This window comes from Staurois parvus, unplaced genomic scaffold (assembly GCF_062004578.1).
Source record: "Staurois parvus isolate SC_StPar_1 unplaced genomic scaffold, SC_StPar_1.0 ptg000070l, whole genome shotgun sequence".
In the NCBI taxonomy this organism is placed as follows: Eukaryota; Metazoa; Chordata; class Amphibia; order Anura; family Ranidae; genus Staurois; species Staurois parvus.
In genome coordinates, this window is record NW_028317866.1 from 1,390,566 (window position 1) to 1,409,636 (window position 19,071).

At 40.4% G+C, this 19,071-nt stretch overlaps 1 protein-coding gene across 5 annotated transcripts in view; it reads left to right on the forward strand.

Annotated features, from left to right (window-relative positions):
- Positions 1 to 19,071, forward strand: part of USP34 (ubiquitin specific peptidase 34) — a 244,271-nt gene that overhangs the window by 197,954 nt on the left and 27,246 nt on the right. For all 5 annotated transcript variants that reach the window (XM_089669184.1, XM_089669187.1, XM_089669185.1 and 2 more), the window contains 8 exons: positions 3,742 to 3,790; positions 3,954 to 4,058; positions 6,651 to 6,695; positions 11,085 to 11,189; positions 11,281 to 11,428; positions 12,829 to 13,463; positions 15,209 to 15,366; positions 17,565 to 17,643. In XM_089669184.1, the coding sequence (XP_089525310.1) occupies positions 3,742 to 3,790; positions 3,954 to 4,058; positions 6,651 to 6,695; positions 11,085 to 11,189; positions 11,281 to 11,428; positions 12,829 to 13,463; positions 15,209 to 15,366; positions 17,565 to 17,643 (1,324 nt within the window). The remainder of the gene's footprint in view (positions 1 to 3,741; positions 3,791 to 3,953; positions 4,059 to 6,650; positions 6,696 to 11,084; positions 11,190 to 11,280; positions 11,429 to 12,828; positions 13,464 to 15,208; positions 15,367 to 17,564; positions 17,644 to 19,071) is intronic.

Consider the following 19,071-nt stretch of genomic DNA (forward strand, 5'->3'; position numbering starts at 1 on the left):
GGGGCATTGCCAAGAGAAAGATGAGACATGAGACCAAACAGTGAAGAGCTGAAGGCCGCTATTGAAGCATCCTGGTCTTCCATAACACCTCAGTAGTGCCACAGGCCGATAGCTTCCATGCTACGCCGCATTGAGGCAGTAATTGCTGCAAAAGAGGCCCAAACCAAGTACTGAGTACATATGCATGCTTCTACTTTTCAGAGGTCCGATATTGTTCTATGTACAATCCTTGTTTTATTGATTGCATGTAATATTCTAATTTTCTGAGATTGTGGATTTGGGGTTTTCATGAGCTGTAAGCCATAATCATCACAATTATGACAAATCACGGCTTGAACTATCTTGCTTTGCATGTAATGAGTCTATCTCATATATTATTTTCACCTTTTAAGTTGCATTACTGAAATAAATGAACTTTTGCACGATATTCAAATTTTTCAAGAGACACACACACACACACACACACACACACACACACACACACACACACACACACACACTTACTTTTCTGTGATATAACGCACCACTTCACCCAGAAAATTGTTTCAATTGCAAATGTTTAGGCATTCTCATGTCTATTTCTTTTGTTTGTATTGGTATGACACAACAAAGTCGAAAAACAAAAAGCCAAATCTGAGACGTTACATGTGCAACCCCAGACATGGACTGGACAAAATTATTGGCACCCTCAATGTAATATTTGGTAGTACACCCCTTGGAAAAAAAAACTGAAATCCATCACTTCCTGTAGTAACCATCAATGAGTTTTTTACACCTCTACTGGATTTTCGAACCACTCTTTTTTTCACCAACTGCTCCAGGTCCCTCAGATTGGAAGGATTCCTTTTCCCAACTGCGGTTTTGAGATCTCTCCATAGGTGCTCTACGGGATTGAGATCAGGACTCCTTGCTGGCCAGTTCAGTACTCTCCAGTGCTTTTTGACATGTGCTTTGGGTCATTGTCCTGCTGTTAGACTCATGACCTCTGGCGGAGACCCAACTTTCTTTCACTGGGCCCTACATTGCACCCCAGAATTCTTTAGAGGCCTTCAGATTTCATAATGGCATAGTCTTTTCTTTAAAGGCCTCATTTCTTTTTTTGAAAACAGTAGAATGATGGGCTGTACCAAAAAGCTGTTATTTTGTTTCGTCTGTCCACTTCTCCCAAAAGGATTTTAGCTTCCTCAGGTAAATTTTGGCAAACTGCAATCTGGCTTTTTTATGTTTCTGTGTCAGCAGTGGGGTCCTCCTGGGTCTCCTACCAAAGCGTCCCTTTTCAGTCAGATGGCGACGTATAGTTCAAGCTGACTCAGTTGTGCCCTGTGCCTGAAGGTCAGCTTGAATTTGTCTGGAAGTTGATCGAGGTTCTTTTGCCACCATTCGAACAATCCTTTGTTGCAATCTTTGATCAGTTTTTCTCTTTCGTCCACGTCCAGGGAGATTAGCTACAATGCCATGGGCTGTAAACTTCTTGACAATGTTGTGCACTGTGGACACGGGAACATTAAGATCATCGGAGTTGGACTTGTAACCTTGAGATTGTCTACAATTTTTGTTCTCAATTCCTTAGACAATTGTTTGCTGCTCTTTCTCTTCTCCATGCTCCATGTGGCACACAACAGACAGGTTGAGTCAATTTTTCACCAGTTTAGCTGATTGCCGGTATCATTTCTATTTTGTCAGCACCTATTATCTGATGCAGGTGAGTTTAATTACAGGAGCATCACAAAGTTGGAATGCAATTATTTCTTACAATTTTAAAAAGGTGCCAATAAATTTGTCCAGGAGTTTTGCATGGAATGTGCCAGATTTGGCTTTTTGTTTCTCCATTTTTTTTGTGTCTTACCAATACAAACTAAAGAAATTTACATGAGAACGCCTAAACATTTGTAATTGCAACGGTTTTCTGGGCAAAGTTGCACATTATCTGACAGAAATGCAGGGGTGCCAATATTTTTGGCCATGGCTAATATATGTATACAGTTAAGTCCATATATATTTGGACACAGGCACAATTTTAGGTTTTTCGTTCAGCTATTTGCCAATACATATTCAAGCTATATTTCTATAATGGATATGGGCTGAAAGTGCACACTCTCAGGTTTAAGTTGAAGGTATGTACATCCAAATTGAAGGAAGGGTTTAGGAATTACAGCTCTTAAGAGTAGCCATCCCCCCATTTTTCAAGGGACCAAAAGTAATTGGACAGTTGCATCATAAGCTGTTTCATGGCCAGGTGTGGGCTACTCCTTCTTTATTCATCAATTAATCAGGTAAAAGGCCTGGAGTTGATTAGAAGTGTGGTATTTACATTTGGAATCTATTGCTGTGAACCTACATCATGCGTTCAAAGGAGCTGTCCATACAAGTGAAAGAAGCCATTGTAAAGCTTCAAAAACAAAAAATATCAATCAGAGAGATAGCAACAACATTAGGAGTGGCCAAATCAACAGTTTGGTACATTCTGAGGAAAGAAGAACGCACTGATGAGCTCAGCAACATAAAAAAGCACAGACGTCCATGGAAGACTACAGTGGTGGATGATCGCAGGATCCTCTCTATGGTAAAGAAAAACCCATTCACAACATCCAGACAAATGAAGGACGCATTTTAGGAGTTGGGCATATTATTCTCATAGTCTACAATCAAGAGAAGACGTCACGAGAGCAAATACAGAGGGTTCACCACAAGGTGCAAACCACTATTCATAAGCCTGAAGAATAGAAAAGGCAGATTAGACTTTGCCAAAAAATATCTAAAAAAGCCAGACCAGTTCTGGAAAAGCATTCTTTGGACGGATGAAACCAAAATGATGGGAAGAAAAAAGTGTAGAGAAGGCTTGGAACAGCTTATGATCCAAAGCACGCAACGTCATCTGTACAACATGGTGGAGGCAGTGTGATGTCATGGGCATGCATGGCTTCCAGTGGGACTGGGTCATTGGTGTTTATAGATGATGTGACAGAAAATTTGCACTTCAAATTAATTTGGATTGTTTCGTTTTAATTTATTCTGTGCCATACAGAGCCAAAAGTATGAAAATTGTGCCTGTGTCCAAATATATATATATATATATATATATATATATATATATATATATGGACCTAACTGTAGGTCTTTCCATTAAGCACCTTATTCATTAAGTCTCTCAAGTCCTCTCCCTGGGCCTTTTTTAGGTAGCCCCCGGATCCTCATATTTTTCCTTCTATTTCTGTTCTCCTGGTCCTCTATCTTATATAGAAATTTCATTTGTTCACATCGCATTTCTTCCATTTGACCATTCAACTCAATTATTGCTTGAGCATGTTTGTCCAATTTTTCTTCAGTTTCTTCCACTCGGGCCAAAACTTGTCCCAGATCTTTATGTATTTTTGCCATATCATTCTGTAAGGAAAGTTATAATTTCACAACATGTCTTCCATTTCCGTTTTAGCGGTCATTTGTGGGCAACCTCCTTGTTCTTCCCTGCTTCTTATATCTTCCCCCCCCCCCCCCATTAGGGGTTTCTTTACCTTGATTTAATTTGGTTATCCCCAATGACAGTCTGGACTGATCTCCACTGATGTTCCCCAGTTCTTGTATGCTATTAACTCCCCATTGTCTCTCCAGGGTATGACCCCTTGGACTCTTCTCCTTCAGGGGCATGTATTTTTTTTATTGTACTTGTAAGTAGTTAAATAAAAATAATCTAGTTATGACATTTTTTGCAGGTGTTAATTACCATTTTCCTCCATATTCTAGGCATCTCACATTGTCCCAGAATGACATGGCAGCTTTAACAGGTGGAAAGGTAATTGTGTGTTCTGTTTGATTTATAGTCACGTGCATTTTAACATGGATGAGATGAGTTGTTTGTCATTTTGCTAAATGCTTATTAAATCCTCTTTACTTTACCCCATTGAATGTGTAATTGCAGTTCTGTGTTTCAATAATATTTTTTTTTCTTTTTTTAGGGCTTTCCTTTTCTTTTCCAGCATATACGAGATGGGATTAATATCCGTCAAACTTGCAACCTGATTTTTAGCCTTTGCCGGTACAACAACCGTCTTGCTGAACATGTAAGTGTAAGACTGTCATGTAATAAATGTGATTTGAATGTTGATGGTGACCTTCACCTGGAAGCAGTCCTAACAAATTAGTGTAACAGGATTTTTTTTCTTAATACAAATCTCAAGGCAAGAATGGTGGGCATAAATGTCACTCCAGAAATATCCCTTGGGCAGCTGTTCCACCTGTTAATGCTGGTGAACCAAGCCATTCTCGGAGGGCTCTGTTCATGGTACTGTGTGGAGAGCTGATCCAAGCAGCTCTGCACTTTCTGATCACTGTAATTGGTCATAGTGTGTGAGCGTATTGCTTACCAGTACCTCATGGAGGAGAAATTCTATTTTAAAAATAAATAAAAGGGATTATCCTATGGTTGACGCCACTGTTTCATATTTAGCTTAGACCTAAGACCCTGATGGTTCCAGTGGATGAGGTCCTGGTCTTTAAAGATGTCACAGATAAGATGTTAGAAGCCCTCTTTAAGGTGTACTTTCTGGTAGAAGTGGCTTTACAGCCAGCGGTGACCGCAGTGGGGATTTGCCAAGCTCTTCAAGTCTGGGTGAAGCACATGGCTCCGTTCAAGAGAATCAGACCTGGAAGGTCATACCATTTGGAAATTCATGGAGGACTTACCAGGGGTGTTGAGTTTCTCAGTAGATGCCTTCAAAGACCCAATAAGGCATCTTTCACAGGTGGGCACTGTCTGTCCATGTGAGAAGGCCCAAGTGTTGGTCAGTGGAACTTCTGTGCAGAAAGTAAATAGAGAAGCTGCACTTCAAAGGTGAGCGCTTGTGTGGACTTCTTGCATGCCTTCATCAAAAAGGTTACTGTGGGGAAGAGGACACTTTTTACCTCTTAAAGTGTTACTAAACCCACAACAGTAAAATCAGTCTGTATATGCAGTAAAGCATGTTTGATCCTGTCTTCTCTGATCCTCCCCTTCTTCCATGTTCCCCATTTCATCTCCTGATAGAACACAGCCTTGGGGACACTCTGCACATGCTCAGTTTGGTGTGTACTGCTGGAGAGTTGTTGTTTTTTTTGGAGAGTGTATGTGATTAGCACCGGACCAATCAGCACTGTCCAGACAGAGGATCACGGGTTATGCAATCTCATAGGACAGTGAGAGGCGAATGAAATCTCCTCCTACAAGCTTTAACCAGTGCTCGGCTGCACACTGATAGAAGTCGCTAGACTGCTTTAACTGCTGATGGGAAAAGATACACTATTTAGAAGTTTATATTTTCTAACATAATTGCATTTCCATGTTCTGTGTACTGTGGGAGACCAGATATAGTGAATGCAGGGTCCTGGGTTTAGTAAGACTTTTAAGAAGGCGAAGGTGACAAGTCAGCTTGGCCACCCAGCTCGCAGGTAGGAGCCACGCTGTCAACACAGCAGCTTCCCCACTATGTGAGGTCGTCCCCGCTATATGAAAAAGCAAAGGAGGCTTTGGGACTTATTTCAGCTTTGGTTGTGCTCTTACAGAGACCTGTCTTGTTTCATTCCTTGGCTAAACCCTTTGTACAGGTTGTCACAAATTGTTCTATGTGCGCCCACATCCCTTGTGTCTGTGCTACCTTAACTTGCCAAAGTTCCTGCTTTTCCAGGTACAATTTACCAGGAGTGTCAGTGCTTCCTGGGCAATTTTAGCATCAATCTTCTGCTGCTACCTGGTCTTCGCTTCACATGTATACCAAGTTCTACCATGTAGATGTTTATGCCACTGCGAACCCCAGCTCTCGGCAAAAGGTTTTGTTGTAGTGGGTTTCCTCCTTTTCTGTTTCAAGGTGTTGAGCATGTCTTGTTGCTGTGCTGCCCCCCCCCCCCCTCATATCTGGTGGTTTGAGACATCCCAGGTAGTCCTAATTATGAACTCCTCTGTGTCCTGTGATGTACACCAAAAAAAGGAAAAAAGATTTTTCCAAATAAACCAAAAATCCCAATTTTAACCCTTTTGCTGCTACTTCACTCTTAAACTACTGATCTCCTTTCTGTGACCTGTAATTACCCTTTGCCCCCACTGTCCTGCAAATTAACTCCTTCATCTCCTCCCACTGAGTATGACTTGTATTCAGTATATCTAGTTACCATTTTCAAGCTCAATGTTTTAACTTTCTCAACACCAACTTAATTTTTAAAAACTGTGGAAAAGATTTGATAATCTTGGGGCATCTACTTTCCACAAAAGGTGATTTTGGGGATGTACATAGAGCTCTGGCATTTTTATTTTAACGTTTTTTTTTTTTTTCTGGTCTCTTTCCATTTATATAGTTAAAATAGCAGTCAAAAAGCAAGCTCTATCTGTTCCAGAAAATTATTTAAAATGTAATTTGTGTACAGTACTGCAGGACCTACAACACTGGAGACTGAAGAATTAGCCTCATAATACAGACTGGTACTTAAGAAGTTAAATTAAAACTTGCTGCAGTAGAGGCACATAAAGTGTTATAGGTCTGAACTTTTCTGAATTCCTTATTTGGCAGAAGAAAGCAGGTATTTTCTTTACTGAACACAGGATGCCAATTTTTTAATAACTATTTTGAACAAGTGCAACATATGTCTTGCTTATTTAAATGTTGTACCCTTCTTCTGTCTTTTAGATTGCATCGATGCTATTTACATCTATAGCAAAACTGACCCCAGAGGTATGCAACGCATTTTGTAAACTAAAGAGATCCATGCACAATTAGACTTATGCAAGGATATAATTTTATAAGTATACAGGCTTACTAAGGAAAGGCTTATATTCCATGTTATAGATTTATTTGCCTTGAGCTTGACGCTTCATCTTTTGGCATGTTGGGGGGGGGGGGGGGGTGTTTATATTGATTTTAAAGGATTTTTAAAAAATATCAGATCAACATTACCAGCTATGTGCAATATTGTGAGTTTGTTGCGCAGCCCCAATTCTCCTCCTCTCCTCTCCCGCTCTCCTCGCTCCTCCCACCCTTACGAATGCGCCTGTAGCAGGCCGCTTGCAGTGGGGTGCTTGTGCAGGCTCGATCCTCAGTCGGGCTCTGCACATGGTTTGGCTTGGCCCTGCCCCCCATTTCCTTTTTACATGCTGTGATTGACATTCAAGGCCTTCATGTCCAGTGAGGGGGGAGAGAGAGATTAGAGAACTGCTGCTCTCGGGCACAGTGCTGGATCGAGTTTGGGCTCAGGTAAGTAAAAGGGTGTCTGGCGGAGGGGGGAAGGGTAGCTGAACACAGAAGGTTTTTTACCTTAAAGTGGTTGTAAAGGCTGAAGGTTTTTTACCTTCATGCATTCTTTAATGCAGATATTGTATTAAGGTAAAAAACCTTCTGCCTTTAGATGCACTTTAAAGTTACCCGGCATTCTCTGCCTGTCAGCTTCCTTACCTGCATTTTAGTTTAGCTGTGGCTTTGCTGCTCATGCAAAAGTATGGCAAGCTGACAGCAGCTGTAAACACACATGCAGGAGTTACCTTTGGATAGGGACAGATGATTTTCCCTGGATGTAAATATATTGATCCAGGCTCTGACATCTGGCTTGTGACGGTTGCGCGGCGTCAGACCCCAGCCCTTCTCACCAACTTGTGACCAAAGGACCAGCCGATCTCAGACCGCGCTGTGACTTGCGTAACAATGCCACTCTCAGCTGCGCCCTGCACAAAGATTTTCCAGCTCGCAGGACCACAATCTATGTGCCAGCAGCCTGAGAGCGATTGTTACTGGGTCAGGTTAATTATGCAATTAACCCTTCACACTGCCACCACCACCTTCTTACAAAGAAGGAGGAAACTCACAAATGTTAGCAGTAACACTATATTATTAGTATAAGTGTCTGTAACACACTGTCATCACAGACAGATGTATTCAGAGGATTATCACATGCAGTAGCACTCTTCAGAGACAGGGACTCTTTAGTTTGCATTAAAAGCTTTAGAGACTGTTCAACACTTTTCAGAAAATAGGATTTATTACTAAAAAGGTCAAAATGGTGCAATTAAAATATTTACAGAAAAAGATGTAACAAATGTATATACAAAGAGAGTAATTACACTGTTCAACAAATTTTTATTTTTTGCCAGTTTTGGAAACAAAAGGATGCATTTCTTAATGAATTTCACATTCTGAGTTCAAATAGAACAATGAAATTTGTCAATTGGCTCTAGTTTTTCTGTAAACGGAAAGTTTTCTACTATAGGCGTAATGACTACATAATGCACAATAATTATATAGATAGATGTCTTTCCACAAATATAAAGCAAGTGATATTGACTACATAACAAAGCCTAAATGGCATAATATATTGCATAGGATTACCAAGAAAAATTATAGCCATAAGCTAAGTTGAATCATTTTAATACTTAGGATTCTCACTAGTTTTGTCTTCAGTTTGTGTCGGTTTTGCTTCTCTTGGCTTTTCTCTTGTATTCGAGGAAAGGGCTATCTCTTACAACTGCACGTGACTACATGCTTCAGGTTCTTCCTCACTTGACTCAACCACGAAGGATTCTGGTGCTTTAGGAATTGGTAGCCCCTCTCCATGAGGAACTGGACGTATTGCCGATGGAATATTTGGATAGTGCACAGATAACTTTTTCTTCTTATTTAGCCCTTTTACAATTGGAGGCACCATACAAAAGTAACAATTACTAACATGATCTGTTGGCTCTCTCCAAATCATTGGCACAGCGAAAGGCATAGATGCCTTTTTTTCCATTCAACCATTGCTCCAGTGCCGTCCCACAAGAATTGCAGCATATATGTGGTGCCCAGCTCTTGTCCTGGTCTCCTATCTTGCAGCCAAAATACAAGTTGTAGGCTTTCTTAATCATTCCTGTTATCCTCCTTTTTTGTGAGATAAAAGTTATTTCACTGCAGATATAGCAGAAATTATCTGCTTTATTCACACAAGTTCGAGGCATTACTGAGTAGCCTATATAAGCATAAAACGAAATGTAAAGACGCTGTCGAACTACAATCAGCTACAGATACTGCAGCTTTTATGCAGTGAAGTGATGCAATTAAAGGCTAATATTGCATCATCTCAGTATACATGCAATTTTCTATTGGTCACCAGTATCAATTGCGCAATATGCAGCTGAAGTTGCATCATAATTTTGAATGGCTTACGTCATTAGATGGGTGAATATATCATGGAAACTAGAGCCAATCAACATTTTTTAGGGTCATTTTCGTTTTCAGCACCCCAAAATTATGTAAGATTAGCTAATTTTATGCCCAAAACGTTTTACCTGTTGAACAGTGTTATACAACAGAGAAATAAAAGAAAGAAAGAAGTTTCAGAATGCAGAATACTTGCAAAAGTCCTTGGTTTGAGCAGAGTCCAATCGTCCGAGCAAAAGGTTGCCTTTGCTCTCAGGATGGTTCCTGATTGATGTTAAAAGGGAGAGCTAGCTTTTCTCCAGGCTGTCAGTCTTTTTCTATTATCTTAAAGGGGTGTCTCCTGAGAACAAATAGCCAATCACCCCATTTGAGGATGGGTGTTAAGCGGTGACCAAGGTTAGGACCAAATCCCTTACAAGTTCATACTACGGTCAATAACCTTCAATAGGTACAGGTAGCATCCTAGCAACTGGCAGATTAATATTTGGAATTCTATTCCGCTCGCACAGATACCAAACTTTAGCATATCCTGCCACTCCGGATAAAAGAAATTGTTTTCTACCCTCTTGTAGGCGCTACATAGGGATGTAAGGTGTCATGTGAGTCATATTAAAATGACCTATCCAAATATATACTTCATATTAATGTGTGTCCAGTTCTTGCTGAAGTTTCTGAATTTGTATGAAAAATTGCTCATGTGGAATGTACGTTTTATGGCACACTCTGCTCTAATGGCCTACAGGTCATGTCCAACTGAGTTATTGTTTCACGACCGGGCAGAGGAAAGTGGTTTTTCCAGCAGACCTTCTGGAACCAGGCTAATTAGGGATTTACAGCCCTGGAGTTCACCCAGCTGTGGATAAATACTTAGATATGCACTTTTGACCCCCGTTCACTTACAGACTCACATTCCAAACAAAAGGGAGGAGGGAGAATCAAAATGGCTGCGACCTAGCAAAATGGCTGCCAGTGTCCAGATCTCTATGCGCACAATTGTCACACCCCTAAACACAGGTAACCGCCGGTTGTGCGGACACATGTGAATAGCAACAGCCTGTCCTTGCTTTGTACAGGCTGAGTGGTTGCCGATGTTCACATATCTGTTATCCCTGCTGCAAAGATCCACTGATTCTTGCTGCTGGAATCCGGTGTATGCTGATAATTTTCTATGTGAAGGAGGCCTTACTGTTACCTTTAAAATATGACTAAAGACAAAATCTTTTTTTTTAGTTTTTGATGGAGTAGAGAGGGATTAGAACCCCTGTCAGTTTTTGTGCTGCCTGTGCCTCTGTTAGGGAGATTCACCCTCTCTATTTGTCCTGTTTACCATTATCACTAAATGTGAAAGTAAATGAAATTCCCAAATTTTGGGTTGTCCCCAGAAAAGTAATAGAGGGGAAATCTTGCAATGGGAACACTAGCTCTGGTGACCTGGAAGTCCACAAGGAATTACCTTAATTTGCAGGTATTTCCTCCCACATCATGTTTGGCTATGGGACAGGAAATGAAGGGAAATATCTGCAATGGGACACAGATGGCAAAAAAAAAATCTGATGGGTTATAATTATTATTATGTATACATTTTGCCTGTAGTTCTACTTTAATGTGTATGACACCAGTACTTTTAGTCTACAGCTGCCGTAAATGGTGAAATGGTGTCCAATACCAAATATAGCTAGCGAACACTTGATGAATTTTGCACATAAATGCATCAAAGAGCCATGAATTATGCAGTGAAACGCTGTAAACTTTCAACTTAACTCATACAGTGACATCATATTTGCCCTGGCTTTACACATAGTCTCTTTTCTGTTATAGTAATTTTTAAATGAATGGTTTCTTGGCAGTATTGTAATCATCACATGTATGCAGGAAGCAAAGACCATGTAAAAAGTAATTTAACCAAATTGACTACTAATGTGATATTGGCTTTTGCAGGCTGCTAATCCTTTCTTCAAACTGCTGACCATGATCATGGAGTTTTCTGGTGGGCCCCCAGGAATGCCTCCTTTTGCATCCTACATTTTGCAAAGAATATGGGAGGTAAACAAGTTTATGCTATGCATGATTTCCATTCTTGGGAGGCCTGGTTGAGGCAGCTCCTTTCTTACTTGTTGCTTTGCTATTCTTTCAGGTAATTGAGTACAACCCATCTCAGTGTTTAGATTGGCTGGCAGTGCAAACTCCTCGAAACAAGTTAGCACACAGCTGGGTACTGCAGAATATGGAAAACTGGGTGGAGCGTTTCCTGTTGGCGCACAATTACCCCAGAGTGAGAACATGTAAGTGCACCAATTATCCACTGTCTTTGATGTAGTATTTTCATAATCACAATTGGACTTTTATTCTAAATTTACTAAATACATTCCAAATGCATCAAAACAAAAGGTGTGTCTTAAAGTTTTTTCTTTTTCTTTAGAAAGCATCCACACCATGGAAAAACCTGACCACTGCCAGCATACTGTAGAGAAGGACCCTTGGTCTCTTTGTAGAAGAGTGCCCTCTCTGCAGGCGTCCAACATTTAGACAGTTAGTGCTACAGTCAGAAAGCTTGTGTTTCCTGCTGATTGGAAAGCTCTGGTTCTGACTCAGCAGAGGGTGTGTTGGACCACTGCAGAGTTGTTGCTACCACACGATGTGTAAGGGTCCTTCTGTGCTGCATAGAAAGGTCGTTTCTACTCAGTCTGTGGTACATTCTAATGAAAAATAGCTGTAAGACTCTGCACACCTTTTGTTTTAAAAGAGAAGTTCATCTTTCGAAACATGTTACGTTTCACTGATATTTAGGGTGCAACATGTTCCAGCTTCTGCCACCTCTCCCCCCAATCCCAACACCCCCCCCCCCCCATTTCAAAAACCGTGTGACTGTGCAGGGCTCCACCCACATGTCTGCTTTATTCATTCAGTTTCCTACGAAGTACTGTAAGCCACGGTGACAGGTGGTTTGTAGTTCTGAAAGAACTGTAAGAGCACTTATGAATGCCCTTATAATTCGTACACAAGTACTGTAGCTTTCACACTTACAGCCTGTATGAAGGTAAGGGCTGAAAGCTGCCTAACATTGAACCCCTGATCCACTAATCACAGGTGCAATGCCTTCCAGACTCCTGCTGGAAAAAAAAATGAATGCATTTTTTTTTTTTTTTGCAAAAATGTGTTATTTTTTTCTAATAAGGTGAGCTGCTCCTTTAATAGATCTGGAATTTATTTAGTTGGTTTCAACTGAAACTGGAATTTAAGAAAATCACCCAGCACAGTTTAGGCTGAACGACTGTTTATAAATGTTAATATAAACCTGTCAATAAATGTAAGAAAAAGTGTAATTATGAAATGTGCCATACTATATAAAAATATTGTCCTCATCCCCTTTCCTTCAACAACGTGTGGGGAGACAACTTCGCATAGTACTGGGACCCACCTCCTTCTTTTTTTTTTTTTTTTTTTCTTCAAAATGCTATTTTAGATGTTCTTTCAAAGGAAATTCTCAGGTTGCTCAAACAAGTTGTTCTGATTGTAGGAAAGGATATGTAATAACGAGAACTTCTAAGTGTTACATTGTGCTGTCAGTTGGGGTGTATTTATGGGTAATCTAAAACTCTGATAAGGTCCTCAATTTCCCTGGACTTTCAAGTTTAAGCTTTGAATCTTTTGAAGATAACTAATACTTTTTGTTGTGTTACAGCTGCAGCCTACCTGTTGGTGTCACTAATTCCAAGCAACTCCTTTCGTCAGATGTTTAGATCCACGCGCTCTCTTCACATTCCCACACGAGACTTGCCCCTCAGCCCAGAAACCACAGTGGTACTTCACCAGGTTTACAATGTCCTCTTGGGCCTCCTTTCTAGAGCAAAACTCTATGTTGATGCTGCTGTTCATGGTACCACAAAGCTGGTACCCTATTTTAGTTTCATGACTTATTGTTTGATTTCCAAAACTGAAAAACTTATGTTCTCCACATATTTCATGGACCTGTGGAACCTCTTCCAGCCAAAGCTGTCTGAGCCAGCCATAGCCACAAACCACAACAAGCAAGCGCTGCTTTCCTTTTGGTACAATGTCTGTGTTGACTGTCCGGAGAATGTGCGCCTTATTGTTCAGAATCCTGTGGTGACCAAGAATATTGCCTTTAATTATATCTTGGCGGATCATGATGACCAAGACGTGGTGCTCTTCAATCGTGGCATGCTGCCAGCTTATTACGGCATTCTTCGCATGTGCTGTGAACAGTCTCCTGCCTTCACCCGTCAACTTGCCTCACATCAGAACATTCAGTGGGCCTTTAAAAACCTTACGCCGCATGCCAGTCAGTACCCTGCGGTAAGAGAGGAAAGCTTGATGTTAATTATTGTGAAAGTCATAGTGTTAAGAACATGAGGGAGCTTTTCGTGCACAAATCATCCACTAGCTAATTGACCTTGATTAAAAAAAACTCTTACAAAGTACTGCAGAAAGACCACAGTGAACCTTTCAAAGGAAGTGTTTGGAGTAAATGTGTATTTAAGGTGGCATTATTTTTTTAATCTGTAGCAATCCTTAGCCCTAATTAATGTGCCCTACCTTTTGCTCCGCAGCTAGCATAAAGTATCAGGAATTAAATCTCTGTATTAATCTGCCTAATGCCGGCCATAGATAGAGTGAAAATCAGCTGGTTCAGCAGGAACCAGATACATTTCGATCCATCTATTGGAAAGCTGGTTGTACTGAAGTCAATCTGTTGGTCAGCTTCAGTGCAAGCACCCTGTCAGGGTTTTTCCTGTGCAATTACAGCTGACAGCTTTTCTGAAGGCAGGGTAACCTGCTGCTGTCAGAATATAGTAGTGCAGCAGGAGGGATTCTCCCATTAACACTGTGTAGATGGGGAAATCCAATGATTTTTTTTTTTTTTTCATGGGTTGAAGGAAAGAAAATTGCTTAAAGTGGTTGTAAACCTCAGACAAAGAATATGAACAAAGCATATCCCTCTACAGAGTGTATTTGTCTCAACACCGAGCACAAAGTGTTATTTCTGCCTCATTCCCCTGCTATCAGCATGAGTCACTTCTGACAAGTTTTCCTGACACCAAGAGAAAAATGGTGACAGGTCAGGGACCTCTAGCAGATTGGCAGCCTTAGCTCTGTTCCTCTGTGCTGTGTGGAGGGGGCTGTGTCTTTTCCTTCCAATCAGCTCTCAGAGCTGAGTGTAACTTCAGCTCCCCCACCCCCTGCTTTTCAGAGCTGAGAGATTTTTTTGTAAATTCTACACTTAGAAAGAATGTAGTGGAAAAACAGCTGTAATTAGACAGGTACAACATATGTAGGAGGATTTGTTTCATCTCTGTGTATCACCTGAGGCCAGTCACTTCACTGGGTATATTTAAGGATTTACAACCACTTTAAGTCCTCATGCACATTTGATGTTTTTAACGCTGCTGTTGGGGGCATCTGGCATTTTTTTACTGCTTCTAAACGTCCCTGCATGGGGTTGTTTTACTAAAGGCAAACAGGCTGTGCACTGAAAGTGCAGTTGCTGTAGATCTGAGGGGAACATGCAAGGAAAATAAAAAAACATAATTTTTGCTTGCACATGATTGGATGAAGGAAATCAGAGGTTTGCCTCATTTTAGAGCTTCCCCTCGGATCTAAATCAACTTCACTTACTTAAAATCCTATATATGTGATTTGGAGACATGTGCCCTCATGAGGCAGAATTGCATAATCAAGTGTATATATGTGTGATTTTTCACAGGAGGACTGCCCTGTAGCAGTAACACTGCTACAGGGCGGTCTTCAAGTGGATAATCAGTTGTCAGCAGAGGATCTGTCTGACACTACTGAGTCAGAACTAGAGCACTCAAATGGACATGGAGCATGGGCATAGCTGACTGAAGAGCTATAGTAACTAAGGGGTGTATCAGATTCAGAGTCCACCACTTCCACACAGATACCAGAGGGTCTTTTCCTGCAATATGCTGGCTAGCTCATTTAAACTGAACTTTCATTTGGGTTTTAAGAGCTAATTTTTTGCAAGCTTGGAAAAAATGTTAAGGAAAGTGTGCAATTGAATATTATGTTTGCTTGTGCAGGCTGTAGAAGAGCTGTTTAATCTCATGCAGCTCTTTGTAGCTCAGAGACCAGACATGAGAGAGGAAGAGCTGGAAGATATCAAACAGTTTAAGAAAACTACAATAAGCTGTTACTTGCGTTGTTTGGATGGCCGCTCCTGCTGGACAACTTTAATAAGGTAAGATACAGTGAACAATGTCAAAATGATAGGAGGCATAATAACATAGTTGATATCCCAATATTTCCCAAATGCAGTGTGATTGGCCCTTGTTGTGGTTCTTTGTGTAACAGCCTTTTGTATGTTTGTTGTTTGATCATTTAATGTGAACCTGTGCTTTTATCCATATAGAATAAAACAACAAGTTCACTGTATTTTTGTTGCCACACCACTTTATTTTGACAGTTGAACATTGGGTTGCGGGGGGGGGGATATGAGTGTGTGCAGGGGGACAAGTTATAAAACAAATCTGTTACTTTGCCCTGCATAGTCCAAGTACATGTGTGCTGTAAGCCCTGGTTCACACTGATGCGGTGTGGAAGCGTTTGCAGCGTTTTCTGTGCGAATTCCGCACTGCATCAGAATTGCACCCCGATCATGCAAACCGCTGCGGGTGTGTGTTAACAGCACCCCGACATCGGTCCACAAAACGCAAAGCAATGTGCAGAATTGGATTGCATAGGTGTGAATGCCCATGCAATCTGTTTCTAGTGCGGTCCCAAAAAAGGGCCCTGCACCTTTTTGGTGCGGTGTGATTAGAGCCATACAAAATGTACGGCTCTAATCGCACTGCACACAAATCACATGTGAGCTTCCTGTGCGAATCCTATGCGATATAATGCACAGCATATATGTGAACCCAGGCTTAAGCTAGGATAGTGTGTATGTGTGACCTTAAAAATAAGTGCAGTAACACACATGCAAAGGACCTGTCAAGGAATTTAGGCATCCTTTTTAAAGTGTCAGCCTCGGAATGACATACTCCTATATGGTGTCCTAGAGGAGGAGAAATTTCTTTCATCTAAACTGTTTTTGAAAAATATTTTTGGACAAATATAATAATTACATTTTTTAAAGCAGAAATTCACTGTCTCATCATTGATTATTTTTAATCCTTATGCTACTAGCATTAGTAAATAAATAGGAAGTTATATATACACCCTCTCCTGCCTGCATGCCTGAGCTAAATTCTACATGAATCATCTGCCCTTACTAATGATGGCAACAGTCAGAAATGCAAGGGGGTGTTTTTTCAAAGCAAAAAGCATGGAGACATGGATGTATAAATGAGTTTGCTATTAAAAATGAAATAAAAAGTGTTGTTTGTGGTGCTTGGATGCAGCGTAGTTCCACTTCCAGGAGGTGGCGCTCTGCACTTGCAGTATGCTGCTAATTACAAAAGTGTAGGGCCATTTATAACACTGAAACAAAAGTGTAGGGCCATTTATAACACTGAAACAAAAGTGTAGGGGCCATTTATAACACTGAAACAAAAGTGTAGGGGCCATTTATAACACTGAAACAAAAGTGTAGGGGCCATTTATAACAATGAAACAAAAGTGTAAGGGCCATTTATAACACTGAAACAAAAGTGTAGGGCCATTTATAACACTGAAACAAGTGTAGGGCCATTTATAACACTGAAACAAAAGTGTAGGGCCATTTATAACACTGAAACAAGTGTAGGGCCATTTATAACACTGAAACAAAAGTGTAGGGCCATTTATAACACTGAAACAAAAGTGTAGGGGCCATTTATAACAATGAAACAAAAGTGTAGGGGCCATTTATAACACTGAAACAAAATTGCAGTAAAAGTAAAAAAAGTTGTCCATAACTTATCAATCTTTCTTTTCATTTACCAGAGAATGACTAGTTCACACATACACATGCATTAAAATGCATGAATATGCTCAAAAAGTGGATGTGCATTGGCGTGCATTTTTTATGCACTTTCTATTAGCCCCTGTAAAGAACAAAATAATAAAAGGCTTCTTTTTAGATAGATTTGCATTGTGTTGATGTGCATGTATGTGCGTTGCATACATGTAGCATTTTAACGCACTGCACTGTACATGACGCCTGGATTGTGGTGTGAACAGGACACACAGAAAACAGTTGTGTTCAATGTGTCCTTGCCATGACCTGTATTCTTCCAGTACAGTAAAACACAGGTCACTGCAGTATGTGTGAACAGGGCCTAATAGATGACATTCGTTTCTCACGTCTTTTAAATAGCCACTTAAGAGTTTCTTTTCTTGAAATGATCTTTGAATTGTAATTATGTAAGTCTTATAAATATGAGGAATATATAGGTAAATGAGGTCTGAAAGAAACCTATTTGTATGTGACCTGACATGGCTTTACCTATCTTGCAGTGCCTTTAGAATATTGTTGGAGTCCGATGAAGACAGACTTCTTGTTGTATTCAACAGAGGATTGATCTTAATGACTGAGGTGGGTTGTCCTTTGTATTCCTAGAAATGCAGGTGCAATGTTTTTGGTGGGTATTAATGATATTTTCTATATTGTTTGCATGTTATGAATGTTAACATTTCTCTTATGTACATTTAGGGCCCATTTTCTCTGAAGCGTGTATGCTGGCTTGCAGTACAGTGCATAAAACAGCCCATTCAGTATCATTGTGCTGCATTGTACAGTAATGCACATAAAAATAGGCCAGATGGAACGGCACAGAACAATGTGCAATATACGGCACTGTGCTGCAGTGCACATGCATTTTGGAGGTGTGTTGGGGTATTACTCACAATGTATGATACTGCAGCGCACAAACTCCAATAGCATGCATTGCCGCAACTCAGGGGTGTGAGCGGGCTGTTAGTGCCGAAACTGTAAAACGAAGTATAGACTTAACCCCTTGTGGACTGCCCGCCCCCAGAGGCACATCAATGTACCCATACATCACTGGCCTCTTCTGGGTACAGGGCGTGCGCACCCCACCTTTCGACTCCCGCTGTGACTGTACACAGCAGGAGTTTGTGAGCAGCTCACAGCCAATGATACATGGCTGGAATGTGCTGGTCAACTAACAGTCAACACAAGGCTCTCTACATAGGGAACGATCTCTCTGCAAAGCAGAGAGAAGAAACAAAGATTTTTTGTAAAAAGCGGCAGACATTTCACAAATTAACACTTGTTAGGCACACACTTAACACCTTGATTACCTACAATGTCAACCCATTCCCAGCCAGTGTCATTAGTACAGAGACCGTGTATAGTATTATTGTTAGTGGTAGTTAGTTCCCACCTAGTGTCAGATTGCCCACCACATTGTTGCAGTCCTATTATAAGTCACTTATAACCATTAGTAATTTTAAAAAAATATATATATATTTATTTTACTATAGTTTGCAGATGCTATAACTTCCACAGTATTTTTTTCCAAAGATATGTAGCAGAATACATTTTGGCCTAAATTTATGAAGAAATTGCATTTTTTTTTGTATTGCGTATGTTTTATAGCAGAGAGTAAAAAAAAATATTTTTTTCACAATTTTGGGTCTTATTTTGTTCATATGATAAAAAACAAAAAAAAAACAGTGGTCATCGAATACTAGCAAAAGAAAGTGCTGCTTTCTGAAAAAGTAGTAGTGCAGTACTGAATAGCTAAATGGCCTGGACTTGAAAGGGGTAAAACCTTTTGGAGCTACAGTGGTTAAAATAGCGAGTTATCCAACAAGGTTTATTTAATTTTTATACAGATATGTGCACGGAAGTTGCTTTGCTTGAATGTCCAAATATATGCGCTAACCTCACTCATGGCACCAGTTTATTTTGAAAAATTTATAGGATACACCATATGGATTGTAATTCAAGTGTGTAGAATTTTTGGTGGGAGCTGGGATAGAGTAAGGAGTGAACTTG